This window comes from Arachis hypogaea, chromosome 13, assembly GCF_003086295.3.
Source record: "Arachis hypogaea cultivar Tifrunner chromosome 13, arahy.Tifrunner.gnm2.J5K5, whole genome shotgun sequence".
In the NCBI taxonomy this organism is placed as follows: Eukaryota; Viridiplantae; Streptophyta; class Magnoliopsida; order Fabales; family Fabaceae; genus Arachis; species Arachis hypogaea.
Genome location: NC_092048.1, coordinates 144031782 through 144053310, shown reverse-complemented (window position 1 = coordinate 144053310; position 21529 = coordinate 144031782). Strand labels below are relative to the sequence as shown.

The window sequence follows — 21529 nt, the reverse complement described above, 5'->3', positions numbered from 1 at the left end:
ATTCAAACTCACCCCAAAATTTGACAACTACACCAGGTTTAATACGAAAAGAGAAAAGATAATCAAAGAGATACTCAACGCCAAGATTATCAAGCCACCAACAAGGGCCGAGAGCTATCAAGATCAGCGATTCGTCGACAAAAACAAACACTGTGCTTTCCACCAAAAGTATGGTCACACCACCGACGAGTGCATAATAGCTAAAGGCCTCCTAGAAAAGTTAGCTCGGCAGGGCCTATTGGATAAGTACATCGAAGGACGGAAGTACAAAGAGAGCGACAGAAACAGAGAGGAACGCCAGCAAGCCTCGGCAGACAAAGATACCAACAAATGGCTGAACAACAACCCACCTAAAGGGGTTATAAACTGCATATCTGGGGGATTCGCAGGAGGCGGCAAAACAACCTCAGCACAGAAGCGAAGTTACCGTGCAATGCTAGCAATCGAAGGAACAACACCGCCAAACAACAAAGATATGTAGGACCTAGAAATCACTTTTAACCAAGCTGATATATGCTCGGCCGCCCCTCACACAGACGACCCGGTAGTAATTTCCATTCAAACAGGCGACCTTCTGGTAAGAAAAGTCCTTTTGGACCCAGGTAGTAGTGCAGATGTCCTGTTTTACTCTACTTTTTCAAAAATGAATCTATCTGAAAAACTAATGCAACCCTTATCTGGAGAATTAGTAGGATTCTCTAGAGAAAGAGTGCCGATCAAGGGCTATATATGGCTAAGGACCACAATGGGAAATGACCCGTTGTCAAGAACCTTGGACATACAATACCTAATAGTTGACTGCCCTAGTCTTTATAACATTATTCTCGGAAGACCTACTCTGAACATGTTCAGAGCAGTCATATCTACTTATCATCTATGTGTTAAATTTCAGGCACAGGGCGGCAAGATAGTGACAATACATTCTGACCGCCAACAAGCTCGGCAGTGCTATAATGCGAGCCTAAAAAGATCGGACACAAGCCTGAAACAACGTGAAGTCCAATCAATACATGGCACAGAAGTCTTGTCCTTGGCCGAACTTGATCCTCGAGGGGACACACAAGAAAGACCTCAACCAGCAGACGAGCTCCAGAAGATCCAACTGACCCATATACCGGAACAGGTAACATACATCGGCCAAGCACTACAAGGACAACAAAGGTCGAAACTGATAAAATTATTGTAAACAAACGCCAACCTGTTCACCTGGACACCGGCAGACATGCCCGGTATAAGCCCAGACGTAATCTGCCATAAATTGGCCACCAACAGGACAAGCCGACCTATAGCTCAGAAGAAGAGAAACCTTGGGGCGGAAAAATCAAAGGCAGCCTTAGAAGAGACAGAGAAACTCCTTAAAGCCAACTTCATCAAAGAAATCCGCTTCACCACATGGCTCTCAAACGTAGTAATGGTAAGGAAAAATTCAGGTAAGTGGCGTATGTGCGTCGACTTTACAGACTTGAACAAGGCATGCCCTAAAGATGCTTATCCTTTACCATGCATCGATAAACTCGTAGACAATGCATCAGATTTCAAAAGCTTGAGCTTCATGGATGCATACTCTGGATACAACCAGATCCTTATGCATCCAGAAGATCAAAGCAAGACTGCATTTATAACTGAACATGGTAATTTCTGCTATAGAGTTATGCCATTTAGCCTAAAGAATGCAGGTGCAACCTACCAACGATTGATGGACAAGGTATTCCGACATCAAATAGGTCGGAACATCGAAATTTATGTCGACGACATGGTAGCCAAGACCACCCAAGAGCGGTCACACTGTGACGATCTCAAGGAAATATTCGAACAGATTCGATCATACAATATGAGGCTCAACCCGGAAAAATGCGCCTTTGGAGTTCAAGGAGGCAAATTCCTCGGGTTTATGTTAACCTCACAAGGAATTGAAGCGAACCCTGAAAAATGCAAAGCAATACTCAACATGGCAAGCCCTAAAGTGATGAAAGAAGTGCAACAATTAGCAGGAAGGGTAGCCGCACTTTCTCAATTCTTACCAGCGGTATCAAGCCGATCTTACCTATTTTTCCAGACGATCTTAAAAGATAAAAAATTCCAATGGACAGCAGAATGCGAGAAGGCATTTGACGAGCTTAAAACCATCTTATCATCACCACCCGTGCTAGAGAGACCTATAGTTGGTAAACCTCTATATCTGTATTTGTCCGTTTCCAATCATTCTATAAGCTCGGCTCTCGTCATTGAGACAGGAAAGACACAACAGCCAGTATACTTCGTCAGCAGAGTCATGCAGCCGACAGAACAAAGATATCCGAGGATAGAACAGCTAGCCTTAACACTCGTGATCACAGCAAGAAGACTAAGGCACTATTTCCAAAGCCAAACGATAGTGGTAAGGACAAACCACCCATTAAGGCAAATATTAACAAAACCAGAACTGGCCGGACGCCTGACCAAATGGTCGATCGAGCTTTCAGAATTCGACATTCAGTTTCAACCTAGATCGCCCCTGAAAGCACAGATCCTCGCCGATTTCATCATGGAATTGACACCTGACGAACATAACAAAACATGGGAGTTACATGTGGACGGAGTATCAAACCGAGAAGGAAGTGGGGCCGGAATAATCCTAAAAGAAGGTGACGAGGTAAGAGCCGAACAAGCCCTCCAATTCCATTTCTCAGCAAGCAACAACCAGGCCGAGTATGAGGCCATCGTAGCAGGACTCAAGCTCGCCCTAAGCCACCAAGTAAATGCCTGATAGCACATTGCGACTCCCTCCTGGTGGTCCAACAGATCCGAGGTGAATTCTAGGTAAAAGATCCTTCGCTAGAACAATCCTGGCTCATAGCAAATGATCTCATTTCAAAATTTAGCTCATTTACTATACTGCATGTGCATAGAGAACAAAATGTTAGGGCAGACATATTATCCAAACTTGCCGCCACTAGGGCAGATACACAAACATAGGCATTATCACAACTCACACTCACAAAACCCAGCACTGAACTATTATACATAGAAAACATTAACCGCCTCCATGATTAGAGAACACCTTTTTTGGAGTACATAAATACAGGTACCATACCCAGTGCCGAGCCCAACCAACAACAGTTCAGACGTAAAGTGAGCTTCTATACAAAGATAGCAGGAGAGCTATACAGGCGCGGTTTTTCACAACCATTGCTAAAATGCTTAAGCAAAGATGAAGCAAGAGAGGTGATGGACGAAATTCATGAGGGTGTATGCCGAAATCACATAGGAGGACGAGCTCTCGCTGCAAAAATAGCTAGGACATGATACTACTGGCCGACCATGAAGAGAGACTGCTTAGCAAAAGTCAAGGCATGTGACAAATGCCAGAAACACGAAGCCCTCTCCACAAAACCGGCCGAGGTATTGCACAGCATAGAGGTAAGCTGGCCTTTTCACAAATGGGGACTCGACATCCTCGACCCATTTCCAATAGCACCAGGACAGGTAAAATTTCTTTTAGTATCAATAGACTACTTCTCAAAATGGATAGAAGCACAACCCTTAGCAAGAATAACAGCTAAAAAGGTACGATCTTTTATATGGAAAAACATAATATGCCAATTTGGAATACCAAAGGAAATAATATCAGACAATGGTAGACAATTTACAGATAATAAGCTCGGCTCATTTTAAGAAATTTTAATATACAACATCATTTTAGCTCGGTCGAACACCCACAAACCAATGGGCAGGCCGAAGCTGCTAACCGAGTTGTGTTACAGGCGATCAAGAAAAAGCTCGATAACGCGAAGGGCAAGTGGGCCGAGCTAATACCGGAAATATTATGGAGCTACAACACCACAGTACAAAACACCACGGGCGAGACACCCTTCAGACTAGTCTATGGTTCGGAAGCATTAATCCCTGTAGAAATCGGAATCCCAACGCTAAGAGCCGAGCTATATGACGAGCAATATAACATAAGAGCCATAAATGCCGAGCTTGACCTAGCCGAGGAAGATAGGGAAATCGCTGCCATCAAACAAAGAGCCCAGAAACAACTGGCAGAAAAGAAGCACAACAAAAAGGTTGTGCCGAGGATCTTCTCGGAAGGCGATCTAGTCCTCAGACGAACAGAAGAAGCTAGACGACCTCATTCACACGGCAAGCTAGCCGCAAACTGGGAAGGCCCATTCCGAATATCAAAAGTACTCGGAATGGGGGCTTACCAACATCAAACACTCAAAGGCACGAAGAAACGCCCACGAATTTGGGTGAAGTTGCGAAAGCGCGTAGTTGAGCTGCGTAAAAACGTCACACTCGAAAGAAGTAAAGGGAAATCTCACACCAAGTTCAAAGATACAGGGGGGTATACATATAGAAATACCCCCAATCGCCCCTCCTCTCACAAACCCTATCAGTATCAGAACAAGGGAGAAGCTCGACAGCAACAGCAGAACCAACCCTAACAACAGTCAAACTACCCAAATCAGATATGGACTCCGCAATGGTAAACGAGGAAGAACGAGTCTTAACGTCGTCATGGACCCAATGATACGGGTCGTCTTCCCTCTCCTCAACCACTTTCAACTTCTCTCTCGCCATAGCAGTAATAACAAAAAGTAAATGAAGAAAAACACTAACCTTGCGAAGACATGAGGGAGGGTAAACTGTAAAAAAGAAATATAGCAGCAAAATGTAAAGTCTCGAAGCGAAGTGCAGCTATTATTACAAAGCCCACTAAATTAGTGGAAACCTTAGTCAATAACTACCGTCAACGTGGGGAACCAATCCACATAATGGCACATTAAATGAGTCACGAGAATAACCAAAGAGTCATTCCAATTTCCTTTCAAATTCCTTTAAATGGGCCACGGAGGCCCAGCAGCAACAAAAAGTTATTAAGCCAAAAAACGAAGTCAGCAACAAATCAACTAAAGTTCGCCCACTGTTCTCACATACAACACTAGCCGAACTTGGGGGCTATGACGTGTACACCACCAAACTCGGAGATAAACTCAAAATTGATTACCAACCTAAAGACTCGGATAAACCGAACAAAAGCATAAAAACCTCCAACTAAAACGCGAACAAGTCAGCAACGTCACCCACAATCACGGAACTCACTCCCTCAAATTCAATCACGCCTCTGCACAGGTCAAAGATATCAATAACAGCACTCACCTGACATTTCGAAACAAACTAACACACCACACGCCTATAAAACCAAACCTAACCCAACCACAAAAAGCAGGTTACAGAACTCATTCTCATATATTATTCTTATTCTCTTATAACTCATATACTTACTTGAGCGTCGGAGTGCTTTGTGCAGGTGCTCCCGCCGCCGTATTCCAGAAAACCGAGGTTAGAGCCGCACCGTGATACTTGGACGACCTTTAGCTCGATCAAGGACCCAGGTGCTCAACTGAAAGCAGCAGACCTCGGCTCCTCCAGGACGGAACAAATATTATTTTAAATTTTATTGTTTAATTTGATTGGATTATGTTTATAAAAAGAATTAAATATGTAATATTATTGTTAGAATTAACTAAGAGCCAAAACGTTTTAACTAATAAAATATTTAATAATAATTATTGATTAAAAGTTAAAAAAAAATTCAAAATTAAAAATAATAAAATATTTAAGACTAAATTTAAAAGAATTTAAAAATCGAACGAAATAAAACTAAATTAAGACATAAAATTTAGAGTGACCAACAATGATAGCAGGTGATTGAAATATAGTGGTATTGGAAAGGTTGCGAGGCCAATAAATTAATAGAGTGACTAGTTCAATAATTTAATGGTTCGACTGAATTTAATTGGTTTAATTTAATATTAAATAAAATTATTAAAATATAATATATAATTTTAAATATTTAAATTTAATTATTTCTAAAACTAATAAATTCAAATTTTTACAATTTCACGTAATAAATTGTTTATAATTTATTATTAAAATTTTACATACAATTTTAAACATCAAAATTTATAATTAAAAAAATTACAAACACATAATGTTCTACTAAAAACATTATTTTGAACAATGTTATCTTACTGCTATTAATCAATCACTTCATAAAGTCAACAAAATTAACCACCGAATAAGAAAATGAACTTAAATAGAGAGATAGACCGGTCGAAAAAACGATCCCAACAACTCCCGACAATGCAAAAAGAGGATGAACATTGAGAAGAAAGTCGAACAGACCTTTCCACTGGGGACTACGATTTTCTGAGGAACCGTACTATTGAAAAAAAAAGAAAAAAAATTGTGATTTTTATGTTTGTTAATACAATTCTGTTAACTAAATTATTATCCAATACTTTCACTAAAGTTATTTATGTTATAAAATATAAGTATTATATATATATTTTTATATACATCAAATATTTTTAAAAAGTAAAACTTTTTTTCTTACAAAATTCTTTTATATTTAACTTTTTAACAATTACAAAAGAAATTTGGTAGTTAAACTCTTTTTTATACTTCAATTATCCAATAAAAAAACTTTTGACAAAAAAAATAAAAAGTAATCCATCATTCAACGAATTCACTCTTCACTATCTTTTACAACATAATAATAATAATAATAATAATAATAATAATAATAATAATAATAATAATAATTTATAACAAAACAATCATGTTCTTTTCTTTTCTAACGAAGAATGAAAATAATAATTTGTGTGTATGTTAGTGGAGCTGCTAAATTCACCTCTTATCACTAAAAATTTATCTAAAATGTATAGATTCTTTTTTAAACCATTTTGTATGGGAAAAGATCTCTTATTGCAATTTTCTCTTATTATTTTCAAACTTGGAATTTGAAATTTTTGGTTGTCAAACTACCAACACCACCTTGTAACAAATAATTAGGCAATAACATTTGTAATAGTTCACATTGTAGAGAAAATTGTTATTGAAAATTTTAACAGGTATATTAATTTAAATTAATAGAAATGATTAATTTAATAATAATACATATGAATAAAATCGAAGGGATGTAAAATAGGATTATTATTTTTAGCTTTATGATATATAAAATGATATGTTTAACTACTTTCAATTAAAAACCATGAGTCTAAAACTAAGTATATTATTTGATATTATTTGATAGAAATATATGGATCAATGGCGCATATATATATATATGAAGAGAAGGTTTTATTTGGTATTAATAAAAGAATAACATTGATAAAAGATGTTAAGAGAAAATAATGCAATTAATGTGAATGACTCGTCTATTATGAATGTTAGTTTGTGCGGGTAGGTGAGGCCGTGAGGCATGTAGTATTTGATTTTGCAGTTAGATCCAATTTGGATAAATAGTTTATTTAAGTTTTTTTAATAAAATAATTTAAATAATAAATAATTATGTTAAAAGTAATTTATAAATAAGTTATTTTATTTTTGAATTTTTAATTTTAAAAATATTTATTTTATAAAAATATAATAAAAATAATAATTTTATTTTAAAAATTATACCAAACATTAATATTACTATTTTTCATAAGTTAAAAGCTCACAAAAATATTACTATTTTTTATAAGTGAAATACTCAAAAAAATTATTTTTAAAACTTTTTAAATGGACTTTTATTATTAGAATTCTATAAAATTTTTAGAAAGTGAAAATTTAGCTATGATAGCGTCTTAAGGGTGAACATGCATTCAGTGTGTTTAAATCTAAGAGGAGATAAATTCTTTTTTGTTTTGTAGCAGTTTCTTCTTTATGTGTTTTTAAAAAAATCTTTTAAATTATTAATTTACTAAAACTAAATTCTAAAAAAAATAATTAATAAATTTTGTATACAACTAAGTTCATAATTGTAATTATTTTTCACTAGAGAAACAAGCTAGTAATTTTTTCTCATCCCACCTAAAAATCAAATTAATAATTACTAATTTACTCTGCGATAAGTGACAGAATTTTTTGTATGCTGCAACAAGATTAGTGACAGGTTAATGTTACTTAAATTTGAATTAACTGAAATTTGCTTACCCAAATAAATACTCATTACATGTCATGATGATGAGTAAAGCTGTCACCCTAAATATTTCCCACCCTAATTTGATGGCTTCTGATTAGTGGCTCACTGGCACATTCTTGGCCCATTTGCTTATGTCTCCAACCCTTTCTTCTAAATATGACTCTGAATCATTGATTGATATAACCACAAAAGAAATTACTCTCTATCTCAATAATCAACTACCACATACATATATAATCATGAATTTACTTTTGAATTTTGATGCAATATTAATGAAAAATAATTTTATACGTACATTTAATTAGATAATATTAAATTAATAAAAATAATTATTTTATATTAATTATATAAATAATTATTTAAAAATTAAATATAATTAAAAAATTATGTAAAATATTGTAATGTCTGAATATATTAAAATTAAATTTTGTTATTATTTTCATTAAACAACCTTCCTTTGCTTATCAAGTATTTCTCAACCATCCCTTTAATTATTTTATTAGTACTTTTTTTTTTATAAAAATTATCATTTGTATGTACGCTTGTATTACACTGCATGTGCTTTTGCCCTTTATTATTATTATTATTGTTATTACTATTTTTCTTTTTCTCTTTGAATATTCCTTCCCATTTTTTTTTTGGGTTCTTTTTACAGATAGATACTTGCAAAATTCTCTTCTATTTTCATCCAGAAAAAAAAAATTGAAATATAAACATAAAAGGAAAAAAGGAAGGGAAAATCTGAATTCTGAAGAACATTCTGAAAACGAAGGAGAAGATTGAGTTCCCCCATTTCCTGAATTGTGAACCTCGTGATCTCTGTTTCCCAACCATACACACACGTTTTTGTTTGTTTCTGAATTCGTTTCTCTGTTGCAAAAAAGTTTCATTCTTTATCTAAAGGGGTTTCCCAAACAAAACAGAAGAAAAGGAAAGGGCATTACTTGCAAAAGATTCCTCGTTCATCTTCTCAATTCAATCATCGAATGAACGAGATTCAGAACTGGGTCTTCTCCATCACCATGGGCAGAGTAATCAGGAAAATGGGGTTTCTTTTGATACCCAGATGAGCATGTCTTCTCTTTACCTTATCCTCTTTCTGCATAAGGAAACACGTTATGCAACAGAAAACAACCACCTTTGTGTCTGTTCGGTTCATAACATGATTGTATTTCATTGAATTATTCTTATATTACGAGGGAAGCTTCAAGGATTGGTGTTGTTTTTTCAGATTTGTTGGAGGGTGTTAGTTTTTCTCATTTTGAATCATTGTTGTTGTTATTATTGTTATTATGTTCAAACAGATACTCAATAAGCTTCCTCGTAAGTCATCCAAAGGTTCTGAACATGGTGGAAGTGGAAACCATGTTCATTCAAAACAGGGGAATTCTTCTCCTGCATTGCATGGAAATTCTGATTTAGATGCAGGGCATCATCAGAATCATGGTAATGTTGCATCATCGGGTTTGAATGGAGATTTGATGTGTCTTTATGACGAACCATTGCCTACATTCAGGGATGTTCACAGTTCTGAGAAGCAGGCTTTGTTTGTGAAGAAGCTAAGGTTGTGCACTGTTGTTTTTGACTTCACTGACCCTTCAAAGAACCTCAATGAGAAGGAGATTAAGCGGCAGACATTGGTGGAATTGGTGGATTATGTGACCTCTGCGCATGGCAAGTTTACCGAAGTGGTGACATTGGAGGTTGTGAAAATGGTGTCTGCTAATATATTCAGAACATTGAGTCCTGAGCCGCGTGATAGCAAATTCGTTGAAGGCCTTGAGACGGAGGACGATGAGCCTTCGATGGATGCTGCATGGCCTCACTTGCAAGTTGTGTATGAACTTTTTCTGAGGTTTGTTGCATCACCTGAGCTGGATGCAAAGTTGGTTAAGAGGTACATTAATCAGTCCCTCATTTTAAAGCTGTTGGAGTTGTTTGACTCCGAAGATCCCAGAGAAAGGGAGTACTTAAAGATGACTTTGCATCGCATCTATGGGAAGTTCATGGTTCATCGCCCTTTCATTAGGAAAGCCATCAATAATGTCTTCTTCAGTTTGATTTTTGAGACTGAGAAACATAATGGGATTGCTGAGCTCCTTGAAATACTGGGCAGCATCATTAATGGTTTCGCTTTGCCATTGAAAGAAGAGCATAAACTGTTCCTTGTTCGTGCATTGATTCCGTTGCACAAACCAAAATGCTTAGCAATGTATCATCAGCAATTATCTTACTGCATTACTCAATTTGTAGAGAAAGATTGCAAACTCGCAGATGCCATCATTAGGGGATTGTTGAAGTACTGGCCAATAACCAGTAGTTCAAAGGAAGTTATGTTCCTCGGAGAGTTGGAAGAAATCTTGGAAGTAACTCAACCTCCAGAATTCCAGCGCTGTATGGTGCCATTGTTTCGGCGTATTGCCCGTTGTTTGAACAGCCCACACTTTCAGGTAGGGAATTCTTAATGCTCTTGTACTCCCTTTTTGTTGTTTCTGGCTTTCTGCCTTTTGATATTCATTTGTTTGTTCCAGTCAAGAATCCATATTACTCACCAACCAAAGGTTTTATTGCTTATATCTTTGGGTCTATATTTTCAATTTAACAACAACAAATTAAAAAGCAACAATAATAAAGACATTGTGAAGTTTTTTGTTTCCTTGAGCCATATCTCCATGAACGTGTTAGTGTTTGAACCTCGTCTTGTATGAGCACTGTGAGTTTACAAGAAATCTTAGTTTTTCCTCACTGCTTACAGAGTGCACAATGCTGCTAAATATGCGGAGGATAATTAAGGATGCTGATTATAAAACCTGTATGGAAAAGCTTTTAAGAAATTAAAACCAATGGTGGTATGCAATTTTCATGATCGGAGATTTTGATCTTGCTGGAAACTTGTAAAGGTTATTCGATAATATGCTATAATGTATTGTATTGTGTGTTTTATGTTTCTAGTAAGCCGTTAACGTGCTGGTCCCAACTCTCTCAGGCACCCCATTCCTTCCTCCCTCATAAAATTTCCTTAATATGCACTCTCATTTGGAAGCTCTTTGTACTTGAAGCATTGAGTTTGACCAGACATTGTGAAAATTAGTTTTAATTTAGAGTAACAATGTAGGAAGTATTAAACTCTTGATCACTAGGTTCATGAGGATAGATTTCCCAAAAGCTTAGGTTGTTAAGTGAATTCCTGATGACTGGATGTCAATCGTATTCGTTAGAATGTAGCAAGATTGATTTCATTTCTAGCATATGACTCACTTTAGCACATATGTTTCCTAGTAATTTAGGAAAGTTCCTCTTTAAATTTATGTCTTATGCGTTAGAGGTCACCTCTGTATCACTTTCATATCGTGTGACTTCGCACTTCTAACTTGTTATTTACAATATTTGACTGTTAGAAGTTAATGCTGTGAATTGTGATCCACATAAGCTATATGTTTGTGATTTTACTTCCAAATATCAGATATTGTTGACTATCAATATGCTTAAATGAATCTAATTAATTGGCCTTGTAGTGTAAATCTCATCATGCAACGCCAATGATATGAAATCATTAAAATATAGTTGTCATTTATCATAAACCTATGGCCTAGCTTCAGCTGCATTATACTATTCTACGTACATTAAATCTCATGTTTTAACTGTGTCAGGTGGCTGAACGAGCTTTGTTCTTGTGGAATAATGATCACATTCAGAGCTTAATCAAACAAAATCGTAAAGTAATTCTTCCCATTATCTTCCCTGCATTGGAGAAAAATACTAGAAATCACTGGAACCAGGTTGTCCATAGTTTGACCTTAAACGTGCGGAAGATCTTTTATGATCTTGATCCTGATCTATTCAAGGACTGTGTGCTAGAATATGACAAATATGAAGCAAAGCAAGATGAAGCCACTGCAAGACGTGTAGCCACTTGGAAACAATTAGAGGAACTTGCTGTAAAGAAGGCTGCAAGTAGTGAAGCCGTGCTTGTTCAATAACCCATTATTAGATCTGCAGGTTAGTTAGAACTGGGATATGTATTCTGCTCTATTAACTGATAATTTTAAGAAATTTTGTAGTATTTTAATATTTTTTTTCATGTAATGGATTGGTGAATAGGAGTAGAGAATCAATTTGTTGAATGTTTCCTAGCTCCTGGGTGGCAGCCAAAGCTAATGTTCGATATAAAATATCCTTTTATATCGAGACTCAGCACATTTAAACCCTTAATCCTTTTTTTATAACTTCTGAGAGTGTACCTTGCAAACCTTGTGATCTAACTTAAACCCAGTTTGTATCAAACCTGTAGGGGCAACATGATGTAGAATTTGGTCAAACCATGATAAATCCTGTTCATGTAAAGGTTAAAGTCTGTAGCTTCCTATGTGACTGGCTCTAAAGTCAGCCTATGCCACTTGAAATTTTAAACTCTGTTAAGTGAAATATGTGATGCCTTAAGGGTATGCTTGTGAGTTGAAAGCATAATCAGAAAGAGAGGGAAGAGAAGGGCTTAAAGAATAGAGAGTAAAATAGACCCCCCCCCCCCTTTGCTTATTAAGGCATTCCCTTCCCTTCTTTCCTCTCCAAGATCCTAACTTGCAAGCACATCCTAAAGGGAATTCATTCCTTGAAGTATTTTGGATTCTTCATTATTACAAGAACAATGGCATAGAGTACTTTGAATTTATGTCTAAATCCTTCAGTTTATCTTTTCAGCTTCCTGAAGAAATGTAGTATTTGGGTGCTCCTTGATGGAACTGTCTTCATGGATAATGGGATGTATGGTTTTGAGATATTATGCAGCATGTAACACAGCAGCACAAGAGTGTATACAACAGTAACAACAACTGAGTGGCTGTGCTGCTTGATGTTGGTGGCATGGATGGTGAGTTTGCATATAAGCAATACTCCTTGCCAAATTATTGTGATTCAATTTTGATTTCTCTGTCCATATAAAAATATATACTAACATCAAATCATATATTGTCATCTCAATAAAAGAGTTTTGTTATGGTAAAACTATCCGAGAGATCAAACTCTTAATGAGGTGACAATACATGATTAATGGTCAATTCTGTTGTCGTTGTTATATTTGAGAAAGTTGGCTTTTTTCCTTTATTTTTTTGGAGGAAACATTACTACCCTACTTGAAGTTGTTGTAATGTAATTATATGACTAATTGAAGAAAACTCGAGATGTATTTTGCCACCATTATAAATTACAACTCTCTCTTTTCAACATTTTCTGTCACAATCACTTGTTATCTAATGTGGATATGGGACTAAAAAGTCAAGACTCAAGGGTATATATCTTCCTTCTTGATACAAAAATAACTGGCTGATGTTATATTTAATTGAGAATGTAAGTCAACGAAGTAACACACGCCTTTGAAATAAGATAATTACTATTAATTACTACGAGACTTCATCCATCAGTTACCTTGAAGATATATCTATACAAGTGTTAAAAGGAATTTGATCCCACACAAAGGTTTAAAGGGTACAAAACTGAAAAGAATTCATGGAAAAAAAAAGGAAAGAAAAGAAAGGAGAAACAGTAGATTTTAATGCAGGATGCATGGTTAATTGGTTATAGATAATGCTATGATGTATTGGCATTTAAACGTGTTTGATGCTCCAAATTTTGATCAACGATAACATTCCCTGATTTTTTATTCCTGAAAAGAACTCATCCGAAGTTAGTACTGTAGAGTTATAAAATGATAAAATAAAAAATTAATTACTATTAAATTTGTAATTTTTATTTTATATTATCTAAAGATAATTGGATTATTAATTTTTTTACTTGTTAATTTTCTCATTTTAAAAGAATTTGATCATTTATTTTTATAATCTAATTTTAATGCACCCTCAGTATAAAGTAATTTTACATGTGTATCTGTTAATGTCTAGTTATCACTTATCAAAACCGCATCGGTAATCAAAATAGTGAATTACTAGGTCATTGCTTGAACCTTCTGATTACTGGTTGAACCATCGATCTAGTTATAATTAAATAATTATAAAATATTAATTTTTTTATAATAAGTATTTTTTAATTATTTTTATACCAATATAATTATTTTAAAATTTTAATAATTTATTAATTAGTTTATGCCTATTATGTTATTAGATACTATAATTATTTATTGAAAAAATAATATTAGTATACATCATATAATGAAAAAATAAATTGTGAATAATAAAATGATTATTTATTCATTTTTTAATTTATAAGTATTTAATAAAATTTATATTTATATTAATAATTAATATAATTAAAATTAAAATTAAATAAAAATTTTATGTAATGTAACTAAATGTTTTCAATATATATTAGTTAGCACTTATCTTAATAATAAGTAATATAGTCCAATGGTAAAGAAGTAACTCCCATGGATAAGATCTTTGATTCAAACCTTCAGTGCCCACTTTAAATTTAGTTTTTTGTAGTCTCCCGGTACATTTGTAGAGCATCTCTTCCACGCTTCTGCTGAGAGGCCGGTGCACCGTAAAATCGGACGGGTCAGACTCTTGAGTCCATTGATATATTTATAGAGCGTCTCTTCCACGCTTCTGCTAAGGGACCGATACACTGTAGACCCGGATGGGCCAGAACGGGTTCGGGTGATTCGGATTTGACCGATTTTTATCGGATCATATTGGATTTGACTAATTCGATAGAGAGAACGGTCTTTGATTTGGACCGGATTGATTTTGGGTTTAGTTTATTGGTTTTTTGATTGAATCGGTCGGCCCAAATTTGATAACTATCATAAAAATAATTATTTTTTATATTAATCACGTAAATGGTCATCCAAAAAAATAAATACATTAAAAATAAACTCTTATTTTTATCTTTTTCTAACTAATCTTGGACGACTACCTTCCTTAACCCTTGACGGATCCACCACATTGTGCAACTCTATTGCACCACCAACCACCTAACTGCTATGTGTGTGTTTGGATTACAGTTTGCAAACCAGAGTTTGCATAAAATTGATTTTGTAAAATTGATTTTGATGATAAGTTAATTTGGGTTAACGTGATTTATGTTTGGTAATCTTTATATCAAAATTGATTATAGTAAAATAAATGTTGTTTGGATTATACAACTCAAAATTACTTTTAGATGAAAAATTACTAAAATAGACATTAGCAAAATCAGAATACTATAGAAAATAATATAAAAAATATTTATCATATAAATAAAATAAATACAATAAAAAATAAAAATATAAAAGAGAGTACTATAAATTTTATAATGTCACACAAAAAGAAAATATTCTATAATTTTTTTTAGTATCGTCAGTACTCTTTAATTTAGTATTATTTTAGACTATAAATTTTTATTATTTATGACTCTATTGTTACTTATAATTAATTTTTTATTTATTTTGTCCTTTTTTTTATAAGATCATAATTTATATTATTCAAAATTTTGATAATAAACGTAGTATATAATAATTACAATTACAATTACAAATTTTACAAATTCAGAATAAAAAATAAAAAAATTAATACAAAACAAAAATAGAGTACATCAAAGAATAGAAAAAAATTATACAGATAAGAAATAATAAAAATTCCATAAAACCAATAACATATATCATATGAACAAAAAAAATACCATGAAACGTAAATAAAATTCATATGAATAAAATCAAATAAAAATAAAAAAATTTCAATTTGTTAGTGATTGAAATAAATCTGAACGATTTTGATGAAAAAAATGGAACTAAAAAATTATGAAAAAGCAGGAAGAACTACAAAGAATGACTGTGAAGATAATAGTTACTAGTATCATTCTTATAGAAGAAAATAAAAGGTAGGGTTGGTAAAAAAGAAATATTTTAGCTTCTCCTAAACATGAAACGTGAAACGTGAAACGCAAAAGTTACAAATTTGAACTTCTCCTAAACGTGGGTTCAGAGACAGAATCAATTCTGCGTTCACAAAGATAAAAATTGCCAAACATTAAAGTGAAACTTTCAAGAAGCTCAAACGGGCTTCTCTCCTCCCCAATGTGTTTGCCAAAAGTGAATATTATTATTCTTATTTTGATAATTTTACTTCTATATTCAATACATTTTTTGTATATAACTTAGTTATACACTTATATTTCAGTTTAATAATTAATTAATTATACATGTTAATGATTAAAAAAAACAATACTATAATAAAATTTTTATAAAAATAAGGGTTGAATAAGTTGCGAGTCTCTATAAAATCTTTCTTTTGTTAATTTTACTCTCCATAAAAAAATAAGCTTGTGTTTTTGGCCGTATAATTTTTAAAGTGAGTTATTTACATGCCAACAAAAGTCACCTAGCATATACTAAATCCAACATAATCATTTTTTCCCAGAAAAGAAATGACTTAACCATTATCATAATAATTTAGAGGGACCTGAACTGAATGATAAAAACCAAAATAATTAATTTTTGAAAATTCTAAAGAACAAAATAAAAATTTCAAATTGCATAGTACTTAAACCAAACAAAACTTCATAGTATCAAAAGAAATTATGAGAATTGAAAACTTACTTAACCAAAAAAATTATGTAAAAAATTATTGCATATAAAAAGTAGGAATTACAAGAAAGAAGAAAACACTGTGGGGGAATAAATCTTCAATTTAATTTTTCAGTTAACGAAGTCGTATAATATTTCATTTATCATTCCTGCTCTAGACAGGAGATGTGACACACCAATTTGCATAATTTACATAATGAAAAATTATACATTACCTTATCCTCTCATTATTTTGAAAAGATATTTTCTAAAAGAAAATCGGGTACAAATCCATAAGGTGAGATGGCATGTAATTACAGAAAGCCCAAAGAGATGTTGCAATTAAATAACCAAAACTCCAAAAGTGAAAGGGTTTATCAAGGAGGTCCCAATTTTCTTTGTTTTTATCATCTTTGCTTTACTTTTACATTTTTTTTTTCATAAAATTATTTTTTTCTTTAATAAATTTAATTTTAATATACTGTATAAAATAATTTTATACATATATTTAATTATATAATATCAAATTAATAAAAATAATTACTTTTTTACATTAAAAAACATATATGATTAACGCTTTACATGGATCAAAATTAAAATCTTATTTGATTTGGATGATATTTCATTATTTCGTGGGGTCCTTTCCGGCTTTCCCCCCTCCTTCTTCCCCTTGTCTTCAAATTGCTTCAACTGGAAACAATCAAAAGATTCTTCTTTTCCCAATTTTCCTTTCTCTTTCTCACTCGTGTTTCAATTTCCCGCTACTGGGCAAGTTCTTAAACTCACTAGAACCAACTTCACTTCTCTCACACGCTTTTGACTTTTGTCCCATAGCTTGATGATGCCATTTGAATGAAGGAATTATGCACGAGTACAACGTTGCTGTTCTGGATCACACTCTCATCACTTAATTTTCCATCTACCTCACGATTATTGGAGAAAGGTTAGTATGATTTTGAAATCTTTGTATTGATACTGGAGCTGGAACTGTGCCAGGTTCCACTGATAGAAAAAAGAGGGGAAAAATGTTATCTTTTACCCTAGTGAAGTCATAACTTGGTTAATTTCTATTGAGTTGAGTACTTGAGTTCAGAAGGTGTAAATTAAGGTTCTTTATTGCTTTTCAGGCACAAGGGTTTTCCGTTTTCCCTAGTTTGTGACGATGACGAGGTTTCAGCATAAACGGTTCTGCTTTGATGCTTCTGGTTGCTGTTTAAATCATTATTTGGGAACTGCCACTGGTCCTACATCTTCCTTGTGTTTCAATTTGTACAGCTCCTTTTTGTGTGTCTATATGCTGACTTGAAGAGTATTTTAGTTATGCTTCTGGGTTTAGCTCCTTCACTGTGAAAAGCTTGGATAGGTGTTGCATTGGATGCATCACCAAAGGGTGCAAATATATCTGACTTTGGTTGGAGGTTTTTCTGTTGTTTAGTGTTAGCTTAGATTTGAAATTATGATCAAACAGATACTGGGCAAGCTTCCTCGGAAGCCATCTAGGTCTGCTGACAATCGTGAATTTGGGGCTTCATCAACCCCATCCCTGATTACGGCTGATCCTGGACTTATGACTAATGAAGCAATAGTGTCGAATAGCGCATCTGTTTCCAACCCTGATGCTGCTTTCAGGTCAGCATATAATCATGGGAGTAAAGTTCATGCGGGTGTAAACTCAAAACTAAATGGTAATTCGATAAATTCCCCTTATGAAGCGTTGCCTAGTTTTAGGGATGTTGTAAACTCTGAGAAGCAAAGCTTATTTATCAGGAAACTGAAGTTGTGCTGTGTAGTTTTTGACTTCACCGACCCGACGAAGAATTTAAAGGAAAAAGAAATCAAAAGACAGACATTGCTTGAGCTGGTGGAATATGTCACTTCTGTAAATGGGAAATTTACCGAAACTGTTATGCAAGAAGTTATCCAGATGGTATCTGCTAACTTATTTAGGTCACTTAATCCACAGCCCCGTGAAAACAAGGTTCTAGAAGCATTTGATCTGGAAGATGAGGAACCACTGGTAGACCCTGCCTGGTCTCACTTGCAAATTGTGTATGAATTTCTTCTGAGGTTTGTTGCATCTCCTGAGACTGATGCAAAGCTGGCTAAGAAATACATTGATCACTCGTTCGTTCTCAGATTGTTAGATCTCTTTGATTCTGAGGATCCCAGGGAGAGGGAATATCTGAAAACTATCCTGCATCGGATCTATGGAAAGTTTATGGTTCATCGCCCATTTATTAGGAAATCTATCAACAACATATTCTTCCGATTTATTTTTGAAACAGAAAAGTTTAATGGGATTGCTGAGCTTCTTGAGGTATTGGGAAGTATAATTAACGGATTTGCACTGCCACTCAAAGAAGAGCACAAATTGTTTCTTGTTCGTGCTTTAATCCCTCTTCATAAACCAAAATGCTTGGCTATGTACCATCAGCAGTTGTCATACTGCATTTTGCAGTTTGTTGAAAAGGACTGCAAGCTTGCAGATACTGTTATAAGGGGTTTGTTGAAATACTGGCCAATCACTAATAGCTCAAAAGAAGTCATGTTTCTAACTGAGCTAGAGGAAGTTCTGGAAGCTACTCAGCCACCAGAATTCCAAAGATGCATGGTGCCTCTGTTCTACCAAATTTCCCGTTGCTTGGGTAGCTCACACTTTCAGGTAAATGACCAATTATAGTGTAATCAACTTGTACTTCTGCTGTGTTTGTCTTGCAAATCTATTGTTGAAGATTTGTTTTCCAAAGTTGAATGCATTCTCATGCTGGTGATTCTTGCATGCTCTGATTGTAATTTTGTAATATATCTTACTTTATTTAAAGTTAACCCAATTATACAGATCCAATCTTTGTGCCAGAGGCTGTATTGGGTTTGGTCAGTGAATATCATGGATAACTGGATAGTTCACAGGAATTTCACATATGCTATAGTTTGGCATGCCTGTTGTTATTTTAGACATATTTTCTTTTTAAGTCAATGGAGGGGGCAATTGCTTGAAAAAGTAGGTCCAACTTATGGTTTTATAACCTTTCTTCCTGAGTTAACCTCATGCAAAATAACTTGATCTGGTCATAATTTCCTAATTCATTTGGTTCCATTGACATGTAGCTTGTTACAAATGGCAAAATATGAGATGTTGAAATTTGCCAAATTCTAGCTTTAGTTATCTCATTTTTAGTAAATTGTCTTCACCTTTAATGATTGATTGGGGAATAGTCACTTTTTAACCTGATAGTGGAAAATGGAATAATATTTGGTTTGAGGAAGCATTTACGCCAAAAGTGTCTCAATATGGTGTTTCTTTCTCTTCATAGGCACTTTCTGGTTTTTTTCATCAAGGAGAGACACAGGTCTATAATACCTAATGGCAATAGAAAAGTTATTCAAAAGGAGTGTGTATTCTTTTGCAGGTGGCAGAGAGGGCTCTATACTTGTGGAACAATGAACATATTGAGAGTTTAATCAGACAAAACCGGAAAGTAATACTGCCTATTGTATTCCCTGCATTGGAGAAAAGTAGCACTTCCCATTGGAATCAACTAGTCAAGAACTTATCCCTTAATGTTCGTAAAATCCTGTTGGACGCTGACCCCGAGTTCTTTGAGGAGTGCTTGAATAAGTTCCGAGAGGACGAAGCGATTCTGGAAGAGGGGAAACAAAAACACGAAGCCACATGGAAGCTCATAGAAGAGGTTGCTGCAGCAAAGCTCGAAAAGCAATGAGACAACTCTTTGTCTCTATCACTGTATCCTCCCAAGCATGTCGTAGGACTCAATTTTTCATTGGCTTGCTGGCATTAATGGTTCATGTTCTACACAAGGTTAAATTTCATTTGCCTGCTGTTCTTGCCTGTATTTGAATTGTTCAATTTTAGAAAGGATGCTGCAACTGAGCCCAACATTATGTGATGGAGGAAGGGTCACTGGTTGTTACTTGCTTTGAACACCACATTCCTGATATTATTAATGTACTTTGTAGATTCAGCTATAGTTCTCCGACTCAGGTATTCTTACATGCTCAGACATATATTTGCATTATTCAGTCTGGTTACATATGTATGTATTACATACAACAGACCTATTATTTGTTTGTCACTGGAATTTGTATTTTTCCTTCCATGCATAAATGGCTCTACCTGAAGGGGCTAGTCACCAAGGAGAATCCACCATAACGAATGATGAGCCACGTGTACAATGTGCATATGTTATATCAATATAATAATTGTGTAAATTCACATGCAGTTGTTTTTATGTGAAAATAGTTGAGAATGGTAGATGATTTGACGTGTTTGACTAAATTGTCATTTAACGGTTTTTAGCTATTAATTTCATATGAAGACAACTGCACGTGAGTTTTCACCTATAATAATATGTTATCTCATGTATGTGACAGTGACACATCTCCAACCTTTAGTTAAAATTTCCAACTTTTCTTTTAAGAGAACTCGAGATAAAACAAAACCAAGTATTTGGTCAGTATTTAATTTTGAGATGGGGTAAAATGGGGGGTAGTCTACCAAAATGGTGTGTATAGAAGAGAGAGGGGAATAAAGGATTAGTGTTTTTCTTTTAAATTAAAAGGAGGGGAAGAAGAGGAAGAGCATGAAAGTTTTGGCATTCTCTTTTTCTATGTATTGATAATTGGAGAGTGTGTGGATTGTGAAGGCCAAAGAAAAATCCGAAAGGACAATCGAAAAAGGCTGCATTTCGGGAGAATTACTTTTTTTTTTCCCGAAAAAAAAATGAAAATAAAGTCCTTTTTCTCTGTGCAAATGGGTCGGTACTTTCATATCATCATATGAACACATTTTCATTTACACGTGATATTATGAATGATTAGATGTTTGATCTGTTTAAGTGAATATATATGATTAAATTATTTAATAATCTACAATATCATTTTCAGGGAAAATGTTTTTATGATAATAGTCACCTTTCAACAATTTTACTTATATTCTTTAGCCGTCTTTAGTTTCTATAAAATAGACTTTTACCAAAATGATATAAGTAAAATTTTACTACCCACCTAGTCAACAACCTTATGTGATACAGTAAGGTCGTATGAAGTATAGTACGGAT

General features: G+C 34.2%; 2 protein-coding genes across 2 annotated transcripts; both read left to right on the top strand.

The window, feature by feature from the left end:
• The first annotated feature begins 8555 nt into the window (after nucleotides 1-8555).
• Nucleotides 8556-13179, top strand: LOC112792560 (serine/threonine protein phosphatase 2A 59 kDa regulatory subunit B' eta isoform). Its single transcript, XM_025835840.3, has 3 exons — nucleotides 8556-10407; nucleotides 11608-11956; nucleotides 12656-13179. Exons 1-2 carry the CDS (start codon nucleotides 9250-9252, stop codon nucleotides 11935-11937), a joined length of 1488 nt encoding a protein of 495 aa, XP_025691625.1. The 5' UTR covers nucleotides 8556-9249; the 3' UTR covers nucleotides 11938-11956; nucleotides 12656-13179.
• A 3645-nt stretch (nucleotides 13180-16824) lies between these two features.
• LOC112792559 (serine/threonine protein phosphatase 2A 59 kDa regulatory subunit B' eta isoform) lies at nucleotides 16825-20545 on the top strand. Its single transcript, XM_025835839.3, has 3 exons — nucleotides 16825-17394; nucleotides 17579-19113; nucleotides 19862-20545. Exons 2-3 carry the CDS (start codon nucleotides 17908-17910, stop codon nucleotides 20171-20173), a joined length of 1518 nt encoding a protein of 505 aa, XP_025691624.1. The 5' UTR covers nucleotides 16825-17394; nucleotides 17579-17907; the 3' UTR covers nucleotides 20174-20545.
• Nucleotides 20546-21529: the final 984 nt, after the last annotated feature.

Bases quoted from the DNA above. Each gene is read 5' to 3' on its own strand.
- LOC112792560 (XM_025835840.3), top strand. From the start codon at position 9,250: ATGTTCAAACAGATACTCAATAAGCTTCCTCGTAAGTCATCCAAAGGT. The intron at 10,408-11,607 runs GTAGGGAATTCT...TAACTGTGTCAG, and splicing joins TGAACAGCCCACACTTTCAG to GTGGCTGAACGAGCTTTGTT.
- LOC112792559 (XM_025835839.3), top strand. From the start codon at position 17,908: ATGATCAAACAGATACTGGGCAAGCTTCCTCGGAAGCCATCTAGGTCT. The intron at 19,114-19,861 runs GTAAATGACCAA...ATTCTTTTGCAG, and splicing joins TGGGTAGCTCACACTTTCAG to GTGGCAGAGAGGGCTCTATA.